At 42.0% G+C, this 15,686-nt stretch overlaps 1 protein-coding gene across 12 annotated transcripts in view; it reads right to left on the minus strand.

The window, feature by feature from the left end:
• The window catches only part of LOC142842305 (serine/threonine-protein kinase DCLK2-like), a 220,459-nt gene that overhangs the window by 69,252 nt on the left and 135,521 nt on the right, over positions 1–15,686 (minus strand). For 11 of the 12 annotated variants that reach the window (XR_012909284.1, XR_012909286.1, XR_012909287.1 and 8 more), the window contains one exon: positions 6,871–7,002. Coding sequence is in view for 1 of the 12 variants with exons in the window: in XM_075959122.1 (XP_075815237.1) it covers positions 6,971–7,002 (32 nt within the window). In the remaining 11 variants the exon portion in view is untranslated. The other variant, XM_075959121.1, reaches the window with a different exon arrangement.

The raw sequence follows: 15,686 nt of genomic DNA on the forward strand, positions 1-15,686 counted from the left end.
ATCACTTTCAGACTGTTTAACTTCAGGATGATGCAGAATGATAACAACAGCAAACATTTGGTTTCTGATGGTAATGACAACCTCTGAATTACTTTTATTTATTTATTTTACAGCCCGACTGCAGTTTCCCCTCCTTCCTCTCCTCTCATTCCCTCCCCCTCACCTCTGTGCCCCCAGTCTACTGTTTCTGCTGCATTACTTTTTAAGTTGTCTTTCCTATCCTTGTGAGCAAAATAAAAAATACAACACACAGATCTCACTCATTGTTTCTTTCCCTTAGCCTTTTCCTCAACTGTTAGATTTCCCCAAACACAGATGGAAATGTCCAGTATGAAGGAAGAAATGGAATGTTTTCACATTCGGTATTTAACTGGTAGCGATCCATTTTCATGATTCCATGCTGGGCTTAAACTTGCTATGCACAGTTTTTTTTTTGTTAGAATTTATTTATTATGTATACAGTGTTTTTCCTACATATATGCTGCAAACCAGAAGAGGGCACCAGATCTCATTACAGATGGTTGTGAGCCACCATGTGGTTGCTGGGAATTGAACTCAGGACCTCTGGAAGAGCAATCAGTACTCTTAACCTCTGAGCCATCCCTCCAGCCCCTATACACAGTTTCTTATGTTTGTTTTTCTGGCTATTTTAGACAAATTTCTAAAATGAATTTATGAGTTCAAGCACTAAGACCTTTGAGAGAGTTACAAAAAATTGCATACTGCTTTTCAAAGCTAATAAATTGTACACTTTTATCTCTTTTGATCACTGCATCCTCAAAAACATTGGACATTTTTAGTGTTATAGTATTTGTGTTCTAATAAATAAAGTTTTACTGGAGATCAGAAGGCAAAGCAGCCACCCTAGTCAGCCCTACAGGCCAGGGAGTGGTGGCACATACCTTTAATCCCAGGACTCAGAAGACAGAGTTAGATGGATCTCTTTGAGTTCAAGGCTACCCTGGGCTACACAAAATCAATCCACAAACAGATCCAGGTGGTGATGGTTCACACCTTTAATCCCAGCTTTTGGGAATCACACACCTTTAATGGAGAGAGGTGAAGACAGGAGCAATATGACTGGGCAGAGAGTAGAATATTTTTTGTTCGTCTGAGAGTTGGTAGAGATAAGATCTCTCTAGTTGCTTGACTGCTTTGCTTTTCTGATCTTCAACTTGAACCCAATATCTATCTCTAGGTTTTTATTATTCGTGCAACAGAAATTTCTCTTCCTAAAAGAAAATCAATTTAAGCACCAAAAGGAAGACCGAAGGACTGTTGGGGGATATCAGGAACAAAGCCCGTGTCTCACCCATACTAAACAAATACTCTACACTGAGTCACAGTCTCAGTACTCAAATGTTTCATCACGAGTTTACACATTTTAAAGGTGACTGCATTTGTCTGTGCTTCAACTGTACAAACTTTTAGTCACTTTTCCAGGATCCCCTAATATTAAGTTGCTATACCTCAACATAAAACTGCTGCTTGACATCCAGAAATTTAGTGTTTATACAGTCCAAAAAACCTTACTTACTGTAACTTTCCCACTATTTTTATTATTGGAAAATTCTTTTCCATTTTGACATAGCTATTGATATAGTTTCAGTGCCTTTGTTAAAGATACTACACATTTCAGACATAGACCTCAGGGAAATAGAGTTGGAACTGACCTGCAAGCCTCCTTCCCAAGGACTAGCTCTAGTAGTACCTGAAGATGCTATGCAAACTGCCAAAGGAAAAGAGAAATCAACATTCCTACCCAGCTATAAAACTTAGGAACCTCAGTGATACACGTGCTTGCACAACCGTGTTGAGCCTTTCACTGTGCTGGTGCTCTGACATGGGGATCAGACAAAAACTATCAGGATCAGTTTTCAGGAAACTGGAGACAGGCAGATGTCTGTGAGTTCAAGGCCAGCCTGGTTTACGTAGTGAGTACCAAGACAGCCGAAGCTATGTAATGAGACCTTATCTCTCAACGATGTTTTCTTCATTTTACTGGCACACATACAGGTTTCTTTTAGTCTTTAAAACCAAATCTCACTTCTAAGACAAAGTGTGAGGTAGTCCCTTCTACTGCTAAATTATATAGAAGACAATTTTAATTATGTTGTCCTGTAGACAGAGCAAGGGTACCATTTGCTAAAAGTAATGGAGAAACTCGGGCACTTTGAGGACTCCTCAGAATAGCTACCTTATTTCCTTTGGAGGGAAACTGTAAAAGAGAAAGCATCAACTGAGGCCTGTTAGAAATCAGTAACCCTGGCATGCATGCTGCTTAGGTTTCATCAACTGTGACATCGAGAAAATGACTTTAGAATATAAGTTTATGCTGAAATAAGAAAACCACCTAGTTCAGAGATCAGTTTCCTCCCTCTTGTTGTTATGGCTACATGGAATGCACTTTTGCATTACGAAAGATGTCTGAGAGGTAGCATAACTACCAACCACCCGTCCCTTCCTAAAAACTAATAAATATTGCAGAAACTCAAGAATGACCCAACATATTACCAAGTGGTCCTTCTGAGTTGTTGTGCCAGGATTACTAATTTCTAATAGGCCTCTGCTGTCGCTTCCCTCGACCCTAGTTATCCTCTTCAGGGAGAAGGCAGGTGAGATTCATCTTGATTCACCCCGTTGTGGACCAAATGTGGAAAATTCTTTAAGCACGGCCACTTTTCCATTTTGTCTACACACTGAAATCATCTGGGGAACTTTCAAAACCTTAACGCCCAAGTCACACCCCAACCATGCACATCATAATATCTAAGGGGTGGGTGGGGCCAGTCACCTATACTTTAAAAAGTGTCCAGTATGGTCCAAGATGAAGCCAAGGTTGATACCTGCTATGCTGGATCGCCCCTCTTGATTTCGAGTGACTTCTGCCATAAGTGAAATCAGAAAAGCCAACCTGGAGCAAGTCAGAACCACAGCCATGCTCAGAAGGTACAGTGGGATCCCAAACACGGGGACAGCACAAGTGCTGCGCTGAGCTCCACCCCGCGCCTCACTGGAGGACCATGCTTTCAAACAGCTTGCCCTTCCAGCAAAAATAAGTCGGCTAATTGGGACACCTGGCTCGAGCACAAGGGCCTTGCTCGCAGGTGGGCCCCCGCTCAGCCCTAGTGATGCCCCACCTCTAGCCACGCCCTAAGTACACCTTTATGGCACAACAGGACTTAATGGGGTTTTGACACTGGCATGGTATGCTCCTCCCTCTGGGCCTCTCCGCTGCCGCCCCGCGCCCTCCCTCAGCACCGTGTGACCCTGTTCACCCTCCGCCCCCTCCGCGCCCCGTACCAGCTCCAGCGGCGGTTGCAGGTCACAGGTGGTGCTTTCTCCGCTGTTTATCCACTGTTCTGTTAATATTTCGGCATTTTTTATTTTGCCACAGGGGCCCGGGCATCATGGGAAATCGAGTTCCCTTTGCATTCTGCACATTCACGGACTACAGGCAAAATGGCCGCCGCAGGGAATCATGGGAGACGTAGTCCAGAGCCCCGGGGAGTGGCGCGGCCATCCCTCCGCGACGAGGGGTGTGGGGGCGGGGCGCCCACACGTGTGGACACGCCGCGGGGAGAACCCAGGCCCCTCCCCCGGACCCCAGCTGCGATTAGTACCCAAGAGAGAACAGGGTGGTGGTGGCGCAGGCCTTTAATCCCAGCACTCAGGAGGCAGACGCAGGTGTATCTCTTTGAGTTCAAGGCCAGGCAGTTCCAGATAGCAGAGCTAAGAGACTTCTGGATTAGGCATTCGAATGTGGGGTCTTCCATTTAAATGAAGTTCGAAGGACAGAGAGAGTGAGGTACGGAGTCCTGTGCATCATTCACAATGATGTTTCCGTGCTGGTCCCAAATCACCACCCATGCGGTTTCTGGAGTCCTTTAGGGGCTGTTCTGAAGTGCACCAACTAGATATTTACTAATGCTAATGGCGTTTGGTTCTTGTTTTGGGTTTGGGGAAGGGGGAACCGAGGGAGCCTTGCATGTGTATTTTAGACATATAGACACCACCATGTCAAAAGACCCAATGCCTCAGTTCCGCGGGAATAGATGAACTTCCCTCCACCCCACCAGCACAGGGAGCTTCAGTGTAGTGATGTTTTGTTTGGTTTTGTGTTTTTTCTTCAGCTTTCACCCCTGATAAGTGACTTCAGCTGTTTCTTATATAGAGCAATTAGAAGCCAGGTGGTAGTGATGCACACTTTAAATCCCAGCATTCGGGAGGCAGAAGCAGGCGGATCTCAGAGGAGGTCACCAGTTTCAGTCAAGGTAAGGGAATACTGTGGGAGTGTGTTGGTCTGTCTATGTGTGACACTGTTCGCCCTCCGCCCATAAAAGCAAGAAGAGTTAAGGGACCCTTCCATTTAAGGTCACTGAGTTCAGACTGGCAAAACCAAGAATCCCATCTGATACCCAGATCACCCTCCCTGCACAAACTCTCATTCCATAGTCTTCAGCTCCTCAAAAACTCATTCAGTCTTCAAAATGAGTTCGATGTGTCAGAGTGTGAAGCCAAACAGAGAACAAAAGATATGTGTTCAGCCGTGCTGTTTCTAATCAACACCCTGGCTTTGGTGCACACCCACCATTAAAATCACATAAAATGGCAATAAAGTTCTCCACAATATATCACTCACAGTATGATCCATTCTTCTGAGTCACTGGTCCTCTTTCAGCACAAAACATGGTATGATTACTCTACCGAGCTGTACCATATCCTAAAGCCTGCAAGTATTAGCCATATACTCATAAAAGGCATTTGTAAGAAGAGTTTGATACAAAGGTAGCTTTTCCATAACTAAATCTCACTGATCTCCCTAGGAAGCACAAATAACTCTAATACCCAAGTGCCAGTATTGAAGTTACCCCAAATTTTAGTGATTGGCCATTAAAGCAAGAAATGTTAAGGGACCCATCCAAGGTCACTGAGTTCGGACTGGCAACTGATACCCAGATCACACTCCCTGCACAAACTCTCATTCTATTGCCTTCAGCTCCTCAAAAACTCGTTCAGTCCTCAGAATGAGTACAATGCCTCTGAGTGTAATACCCAAGGGCCAATATTGCACTGACCCCAAATTTTAGTGATTGGCCATTAAACCTAGAAAAGTTAAGGGACCCTTCCATTTAAGGTCACTGAATTCGGACTGGCAACACCAAGAATCCCATCTCATACACAGATGACAATCCCTGCACAAACTCTCATTCTATTGCCTTCAGCTCCTCAAAAACTCGTTCAGTCCTCAAAATGAGTTCAATGCTTCTGAGTGTGAAGCCAAACAGAGAACAAACAATATGTGTTCATCCGTGCTGTTTCTAAAAAACACCCTGGCTTTGGTGAACAACCAACATTAAAATCACTTAAAAATGCCAATAACTTCTTCCACAATATATAAATTACAGTATGATCTACATCTTATGAGTCATTGGTCCTCTTTCAACACACATGGCATGAATCCTTTACCGAGCTGTACTATATCCTGAAGCCATCATGTATTTGCCACATAATTATAGAAGGCATTTGTGCGAAGGGTTCGAGTCAAAAGGAGCTTTCCCATAACTAAATCTCAACGATCTCTCTTGGAAGCCCAAATAAATGTAATACCCCAGTGCCAATACTGCAGTGACCACAAATTTTTAGTGATTCACCATTAAACCCAAAAGAGTTAAAGGACCCTTCCATTTAAGGTCACTGAGTTCGGACTGGCAACACCAAGAATCCCATCTCATACACAGATCACCCTCCCTGCACAAACTCTCATTCCATAGTCTTCAGCTCCTCGAATTGGCTATATTACTTGCCTCTTTGATTGCTCTGCTTACACTCTTGAGTACTTGACCAACTACTGCATCCTATTGGAATTCTTCCCTTTCGAAAAGAAGAAGGATCAAATGAAGAAATGCATGAAGGAAAGACAGACAAAAAGAAGAAAGGAAGAAAGAGTGCTGCTAAGGTCAAGACCAGAGAAAAACAGAGATCCTCTCTGCTTCATAAGAAAAACCAGTGAGGTAACTGGAAGTAGGGTCAGGAGACAGGAATTAAATAGGGTAGTATCACCTGATTTCTTAGCACTGATACCTGAATTAGATAGGGTAGTATCACCTGATTTCTTAGCACTGATACCTGAACCTCCTTTCAGGCAAATCAAATTAGCATTTGAGCATAAGATCCAAAATTCACTCACTCTCTCTCCCTCGCTCTGTGTGTTTGTGTGTGTGTGTGTGGGTGGGGGGGTATTGTGAGGTTGTAGTGGTGTGTGTGGTATGTAAGCTCCTAGTATGATTTCCTGATGTGTCCAGGAAGGAGAACCTCCACACCAGATGATCAAATGTGTGTGTGTACGTGTGTCTGTGCACAGTCACGCGTGTCTCTGCACATTTGAGGTTGATGCCTATATACAGGTTTGAGTGTGTTTTCTCGTGTCTTGTCCACTTTTTTTCTGAGACAGAGTCTTTCATTGGCCTGAAGCTCACAAAATAGGGTAAGCTGTCTGAGCAGTAAACCCCAGGAACATTACGTATCCACAGTTTTGTGCTGGGATTCCACAACTGGAGTTTTATGTAGATTCTGGGGATTGCAAATCAAGCACCTTGTTAATTGAGCTTTCCCCTCAAATCCTAGGATGAAGTTTTAATTGGGATACAAAATAATCAGTTAGAAATGTGGTTTTTAAAAAGTGGATTTATATTTTTTAAAAAAGGTGGGGGCGGGGGTGTATTCTGAAAACTTTGACTTTGATCCTGAGTTCTAAGTGTTTTCCAAATCAGCTAGGGCTCCAAAAGACCAAGGTATTATTCCACCAAAACCCAAGTTGGTGAGCCAAAGAGTTTAAAACTTACAGCTAACAGATGAGGAGTTACTTACAGGAGCAAAGCAGCGACACCACAGAAAGTCTGACTGCAGCAAGGAAAGATTCCTTCTCTGTAGCCAGATAGATGGAAGTGCCTGCCCGTCAGTCGACCGTTCACACTCTCAGTACTCCAGTGTCTCCAGAGGCTACAGAAACACAAGTAACTGGGTCAGAATCACACACAGATGACAAGGAAATACTTCGGTGAGAGTCTAATAACTCCCACTCCAGGTTAAATGCCCTTGTATAAAGAACCATCAGCAGGCCGGTGGTGGTAGGGTGTGTAACAAGGAAGCTCAGTAAGTCGTGGAAAGCAAGCCTGTAAGCAGCATTCCTGCCATGGCCTCTGTATACTGGTATATTTGTGTTAAAATGAATAAAGCTTGCCTGAAAATAAGCGGGCAAAGCAGCCACACTCCTCAGCTATACAGGACCGTGGTGGTGGTGGGGGGAGCAAAACTTTAATCCCAGTGCTCAGGAGGCAGAGGCAGGCAAGTCTCTGAGTTCAAGGCTATTCTGGGCTATACAAGATTGATCCAGAAACAGATATCAGTGTTTGGGAATCACACATGTTTAATCCCAGTACTGGAGAAGGGGAGACAGGAGCAATATGAAGAGCAGAGAGAGGAATATAAAGGGGGAGAGACAGGAACTCAGGAGTGTGGAGTCTGATAATTTGTGGAGACAGGATCATCACCTTGAGTCTGAAGACTTGGTAGAGGTGGTTGGCTGCTTTGTATTTCTGATCTTCAGCTTGGACCCCAATACCTGCCTCTGGGTTTTTATGATTCTGCTACACCTCTGCTTTGATTTCTGCTTCGAGATTCCTTCCTTGATTTCCTTACATGATGGACTAAAACTGGAAACTTAAATAAAGCCTTTCAATTTGATTTTGACCATAGTGATTACAATTTAAAACTAATACAGCATATTCCCAAGTGGGGGATAAACCAGACACCCTTAAATCTCATATATGGGCCATCCATAATCTTCAGCGTGACACATACCCTGCATTAAGAGCCCCAAACCACCATTAAGGCCACTTGCTTTGAAGAATTTTTTTTTAATTTTAGAGATTTATTTTACGAAAAAGTTGCAAAAATAAGACAGAATATTCCCAAATGCCCTGAACCTGGTTGATTCTTTTGTTACGATTTTGAGTGGATGTGTCACAATTGTTGAGCCAATCAAGGCATTCCTAATTACTAAATCCATGGTTTATTCAGATATCCTTATCTTTTACCATTACTCTTTACCATTGTCCATTAGTGTCTCCCACGAAGACACTAATTCATACAGCAGTGGTTCCCATGGCTTTTTGTAAGACATATATTTGTGTTGAGGAATCATTTATACTTCTAGGGTAAAATGAAACGTTAGTGTGTTGCATCCTTCCCTACTGTCTTTATCTCAATGGAGTCACCTTTGGGAAGACCATGAGAAGTTCTTTTCTGAAGTACATCACCTCCATCAAGGTTGCAGAGAACATCAAGTTCTTCATGTTGTATATTGTTCATTTTATAAAAGCTCCCTCCAGAAATGGAAGCCTCACAGACATGGTGGCTGTCCTTGTGTTAATGTCGACCTACCACAGTGTCAACTGAGAGGGAAGCCTCTAATGAGAAACTGCCTACATCAGATGAAGAGGTTGGTCTTTGGACACATGTGTGTGTGGTTTCCCTGATTATTAATTCACAAAAGAGGTCCCGGTCCGCTGTAGGCAATACCATTCCTAGGGAGGAGGCTCTAGGTTAGATAAAAGTACCAGCGAAGCACGAGCCTATGGGCAAGCCAGAGAAGGGACTAGCTAATGTAAGACTTTAAGACAATCCTGAAGCCATTTCTGACTATTCTAAATCCTCTCAGCCTCCGTGCCATAGTGCTTCCCCTCCTCCCCTGGGAACTAAGGACCTTATAGCTACACACGCAGGTACTCAGTTCCTGAACAAGTACCCATATACGTGCGTTTTGATTCAGTCCCCTGGGAAACGGGGTCAAAATGACCTCTGACCTCACCTGATCTGGCAACAGCTCTCTAGTCAATTATTGGTAATAGCCCTTCTGAATGAGCCATTCACAACCCCCCTTGATTCTGCGGCCTTCTCCTTTAAAAGTAGCCTGTGCACACTATTCGAGGTCTCTCGGCTTCCTGAATGCTGAGGGACCCTGTCATGACAGAATTAATAAAATCCTCACGCCTTTGCTTCAGCTATGGTGTGAGAGGTGGTCTCTGGCGGCGACTCCTCCTCGGTGTTTGGACGCTGGAGTCCACTCTTCCTTCCAGGCTTCCTTCCTCCAGGTTCTTGCCTTGAGTTCCTGCCCCGATTTCCCCAGTGATGAACTGTGACTTGGAAGCCTGTGCCAAATAAACCCTTTCTTATCTAAGCTGATTTTGTGTTGGAGTGTTTTAGAACAACGCCAGAAACTGCTACTGTGGCCCACTCTGTTGGCAGACACAGGCAAAGGAAGGCACATTCCAGACTAGTCTGGGCGACATAACGAAACACTGAATCAAAAACTAAAACCCAAACCGTGGTGATAACCACGAAATGAAAGTGTAAATCCACTCTTAGGAATACAGGTCGCTGACCAACATTATTCTGCTGTGTCATGTTATGCCAATGCCTGTCTCTGATGTTCATTCTCTCCTCTCAGAGCCATCGAAGCCCTCCCGTCTCTTGGGCTTTCTCTAATACTGCTGCAGGTATGAAGTGAATTGATCTACCATGACTTCCTTTAAAGGAACCATGGAATTGATTTTTCATGTGTGTCGAGTGAGAGAGGAGGAAAGCCTCATTTGTATACATGGATAGCCGGCAATCCCAAGACCACATACTGAAAAGATGGCAACACTTGAGGTGTTCGCATATCAAGCATGACATGTTTTGTTCAAAAACCTGTGACTTTCTAATCAGTGACCTGGAGACTAGAAGGAAGTGGTGTTCTGTTCGACCAGTATGCTAGAATTAAGCAAACCAGTTGAAAACAACAGATATAACTTAATAATTGAAAACGGGGAAACTCACACGACTGGGGTAAAGTTTCCCATGTCCAAAACAGGTCTGGAGAACACCATGCAAAGAGAGCCAAAGAGAGCAAACTCACCCAGATTCCCAGGTTTTCTTCCCTGGCCCCAAGCAGCCACACCCTAGATAAAAGTGATTGGCTGAGCTTCCCCATCAAGATATCAACTTCCTCTAAAGGGTGATGACAGAAAAAGTTAAATCAGTCTCTTATCCATTGAAAACATTCTTCATGCCTGAAGGTGACATAGATATTTTAGGAAAGAAAGAAAAGTAAGAGTCCCGAGAAAAAGCAGAAATACACAAATATAAACAATCAGAAATTCTTCAGGCTGAAGGAAAAGAATACCAGAAACAACAACATCCTTTTGTGCAAATAAAGACCATCAGAAGGCTTGAATGTCATCTTAATACCAAGTTCCCTATTTCCACTTTTTTTCCTTTAAAATACACACAGGGCCTGGCAGGATGGCCCAGCGCCTACAGATGTTTGCAGGGACCAAGATGGCCTGAGTTTGCCTCCCTGGTACACTGAAAAGGGAGAACTGACTCCTAAAATTTGCCCGCTACCTCCACGTGTATATTGTGACACACATGCATAAAAACATGTGCACAAAATGTAAAATATATGTGAATGTTTAAAAGAAAATTATGATATTTTAGGAATGTTTAACACATATGCACATGAATTAACTATAGTGTATTGTATAATAAAGAACACTAGAAAATGGCAAATGAATTTCTATTGTTAAAAAGTTTTACTACTGACATATGATCTCACCCTGTATCCCATACTGGACTGAACCTCACTATATGGCACGGCCTGGCCTCAATCTTATATGAAACCATCTTGATCCTGGGATTACAGGTGTGAGGCACCACACCTAACATCAAGATTTACTTTATGGAAAAAGGGGACAAAAAGCAATACTGGGTAGAATATAAAATACTAAGGACATATAATTTATAATCACTAAAACATATCAAGTTAAAAATAAGAATTGGAGAAACAAAATATGAGCAAATCACTTTTCATAAGGGATTTAAAGAATATGATACAGATCAAGACCTCGCTGGCCACAACCTGAAATAATTTAAGTAGAAACAAATAAAAAATACACCAGATCAATGAGACAAAAAGTAGGTTATTTTATATAATAAAGATAGACAAACCCCTATGCAACCTATTAAAGATGAGAATAAACATCCAAAGCAACACAATCAGAAATGAAAAGGGATACAGACACTACGGAAATCCACAGAATTCTTAGATCATACCAAAAAAACCAGTACTGCACAGAATTGTAAAACATAAATGAAATGGACACTTTTCTGGGTGGGTACCATTTACATCAATTAAATAATGCCTAGGTGAACAATTTCAATATGTATATACTCTTAAAGGAAAAAGAAGCTCCCGTAAAAAGCAAACAAAATATCCCAGGACAAATGGTGTTAATGAAGAATTCCATTACAACTTCCCTACTCTTCTAAGTGCTGCACATAATATAAACAGAAGGAACATTGCCAAAACTCTTTTTATGACTATGCAGTAAGATTGTCGCAAAAACAAAAAGAATCAACCGAGGAAGAGAATAAAAAACTAATCTCAATATTGAACATGAATGCAAAAATACTCTATCCCATCCTAGCTTGCCACCAAGGACTCCTATCCATCTGGAATGTGTTGATGTCCATCACCACAGTCTACTCCAGGGTGGAGTAGATATAAGAGACTCCAGAGCTGAGAAAACTAAGAGAAGACAGACCAAGAAAAAACCACAAGCACAGAGATAGCCGCAGCAAAGACCATACCAAGCAGGCAAGACTCTCCTAACAGGATTGGTACAAATGTGCATGCATTTATGTAAGAATACCTCCAACAATTTGAAAGATAGTATGAGAAGCCAGGGAATATACAACAGGAGAATTTGAACACCCTAATCCAGAGGTAGTACAAGAAATAGACTTTAAACATAAAATTATGAAAAATATAGGGACCATCAAAAAGAATGTAAAAAAACAACTTCAAACAAAAGGATGAGAAGAATAACAACAACTCTGAAGAAATGAGAAATCTATCAAAGAATCCCTGGGAAAGGAAACCAAGAAAAAGCAATCAAACTGGTAATGGAAAGATTTCAAGACTTGAAAACTGTAATGGAGGAAAAGGATTCAACAAAATTAGAGAATAAATCTTTCCCAACCTAAAAAATGATATTCCTATTAAGGTAAAAGAAGCATACAGAACACCAAATAGACTGAAACAGAAACCCTCACCGCATAATAATAAAAACACAAAAGATACAGTATTAAGAAAGAATATTAAGAGCAGCAAATACTTTATACTCACAGCAGGAATATATCATCAGGATGAAGTATCAATACCAAATATAAATTTCAGTAATATAAAAGCACCCACATCACTAGAAATAAATTTATGCCCGAAACCACAGTAAGAGTAGGAGACTGAAGCACTCCTCTCTCAATAATGGACAGACTGGGGTCACACAGAGGTCAGACTGGGGTCACACAGGTCAGACTGGGGTCACACAGGTCAGACTGGGGTCACACGGGGGTCAGACTGGGGTCACACACGGGTCAGACTGGGGTCACACAGGTCAGACTGGGGTCACACAGGTCAGACTGGGGTACACAGGTCAGACTGGGGTCACACAGGTCAGACTGGGGTCACACGGGGGTCAGACTGGGGTCACACGGGGGTCAGACTGGGATCACACACAGGTCAGACTGGGGTCACACAGGTCAGACTGGGGTCACACAGGTCAGACTGGGGTCACACAGAGGTCAGACTGGGGTCATACTGGGGTCAGACTGGGGTCACACAGGTCAGACTGGGGTCATACAGAGGTCAGACTGGGGTCACACAGAGGTCAGACTGGGGTCACACACAGGTCAGACCAGGGTCATACTGGGGTCGCGTAAAAGAAAATCAATTTAAGCACCAAAAGGAAGACCGAAGGACTGTTGGGGGATATCAGGAACAAAGCCCGTGTCTCACCCATACTAAACAAATACTCTACACTGAGTCACAGTCTCAGTACTCAAATGTTTCATCACGAGTTTACACATTTTAAAGGTGACTGCATTTGTCTGTGCTTCAAACTGTACAAACTTTTAGTCACTTTTCCAGGATCCCCTAATATTAAGTTGCTATACCTCAACATAAAACTGCTGCTTGACATCCAGAAATTTAGTGTTTATACAGTCCAAAAAACCTTACTTACTGTAACTTTCCCAATATTTTTATTATTGGAAAATTCTCTTCCATTTTGACATAGCTATTGATATAGTTTCAGTGCCTTTGTTAAAGATGCTACACATTTCAGACATAGACCTCGGGGAAATAGAGTTGGAACTGACCTGCAAGCCTCCTTCCCGAGGCCTAGCTCGAGTAGTACCTGAAGATGCTATGCAAGCTGCCAAAGGAAAAGAGAAATCAACATTCCTACCCAGCTATAAAACTTAGGAACCTTGGGGGCTGGAGAGATGGCTCAGTGGTTAGAGCATTGCCTGCTCTTCCAAAGGTCCTGAGTTCGAGTCCTACCAACCACATGTGGCTCAGAACCATCTGTAATGAGGTCTGGTGCCATCTGCTGGCCTGCAGACATGCACGCGGACAGAATATCGTATACATAATAAATAAATATAAAAATCAGAATAACGTATACATCATAAGTAAATATAAAAATCAGAATATTGTATCCATAATAAATCAATATAAAAATTAGAATATTGTGTATATAATACATAAATAATTAAATATAAAATTAGAATATTGTATACATAATAAATATATAAATAAATATTTAAAAAAAAAACTTAGGAACCTCAGTGATACCTTTCTGACAAGATACCCCCATGGTACAATAACAACACAAGGGCACTTTATCACGGGAATGACCAACATCTGTCTAATAGAACTTAAGGTCTACTCAATAGGAGGGAATGCACACCCAGTACTATAAACTTAGCCAATATCTATGGCTAGAGAGGTTCGAGACCCTAGGGGAGAACCAACAATTGCCAAAATCAATATACTTTCTAACAATACTCTAAATGCTTACTCTTATACCCAAAGATAAGCGTAACTCTCAACCCCTCCACAAGAAAACCCTTCTTTTGTAGTAGAGAACATTATAGAGATATACAACAGGTCCACATGGAGAGAATATGTGACCACAGGTGCTCAGCCCCAACTGGTTTTCCTACAATGTAACTCCTACTCCTAAGGCCCAGAAAAAACATGGAAGAGGAGGAAGATGGGAAGAACCAGATGACCCAGGACACTTGTTGCTAGTATCTTCTACACATGACAGAAAAACTGTACCTGTGAAATCTCAACAATACAGTTACCTAAACAAGACTTGCATAGTGATGCCACCAGTCGACATGCCAATGCGCATGAGGGAGATAAAACTTTAATTTTAATTTAATGTAATCAGAATTTTAATTTCATTTTGATGCAATTAGAACTTTAGTAATTTTTATTTAATGTAATTAGAATTTTAATTTGATTTTAATGCAATTAGAACTTTAATTTTAATTTAATTAGAATTTTTTTTTTTTTTTTTTTTTTTTAATTTTTTTATTGATAAAAGGAGGATAAAGAAAAGAAAAAAAAACAAATTTCCACCTCCTCCCACCAGCCTCCCATTTCCCTCCCCCTCCTCCCACTCTTCTCCCCCTCCTCTCACTCTTCTCCCCCTCCTCCCACCCCTCTCCCCTTCCCCCCACTCCTCTCCCCCTCCCTTTTCAGTCCAAAGAGCTGTCAGGGTTCCCTGCCCTGTGGTACGTCCTAGGTCCTCCCCCCTCCATCCATATCTAGGAAGGTGAACATCCAGACTGGCTAGGCTCCCACCAAGCCAGCACATTGCATAGGATCAAAACCGCGTGCCATTGTCCTTGGCGTCTCATCAGCCCTCATTGTTCGCCATGTTCCGAGAGTCCAGTTTTATCCCATGCTTTTTCTGGTAACAGTCCAGCTGGCCTTGGTGAGCTCCCAGTAGATCATCTCCACTGTCTCAGTGGGTGGGTGCACTCCTCGTGGAATTTTTGATTTTGATTTTATTGTAATTAGAACTTAAATTAAAATTCTCATTACAAAAGAAATCAAATGAAATTAAAATTCTAATTCCACTAAATAAAAATTAATTTAACGTAATTAGAATTTTTGATTTGATTTCATTGTCATTAGAACCTTGATTTAATTTTTATTTAACGTAATTAGAATTTAATTTGATTTGATCTTAATTCAATTAGAACTTTAAATTTCATTTAAATTTAATGTAATTAGAATTTTAATTTGACAAAGCCCCACCCCTCGATGGAGAGAAGAGCTAAGCACAACTCACTGTGGCTGACAGAGGGCGAATCAGTTTTTCCCAAGAACGAGCATCCAGATAGGTTATCCAATCCCAAGTGGTCAGCCCTTAACACGTGTACAGCAATATGGCTAGGATTAAAGCCATGGCTTTGACTGCTGGTTCCAGCCCATTCCTTAGCTTTATTCTGAGAGTCTTGCCTCATGGCAGAAGTACTGGCTGGAGTCATATTTATTGCCACAAATGTATGGTGTTTAAAGGTCTCTACCACCACCAAAAAGCATGCAGTCAGCTTTTCATCAATACCATTTAAGGTTTGCAGCTAAAGCTGAGTCAGAAAGCCTCTCTTTTTTTTTTTTGTCAAATATTTATTTATTTATTATGTATACAATATTCTGTCTGTGTGTATGCCTGCAGGCCACAAGAGGGCACCAGACCCCATTACAGATGGCTGTGAGCCAC

Source organism: Microtus pennsylvanicus, unplaced genomic scaffold (genome assembly GCF_037038515.1).
Source record: "Microtus pennsylvanicus isolate mMicPen1 unplaced genomic scaffold, mMicPen1.hap1 Scaffold_51, whole genome shotgun sequence".
In the NCBI taxonomy this organism is placed as follows: Eukaryota; Metazoa; Chordata; class Mammalia; order Rodentia; family Cricetidae; genus Microtus; species Microtus pennsylvanicus.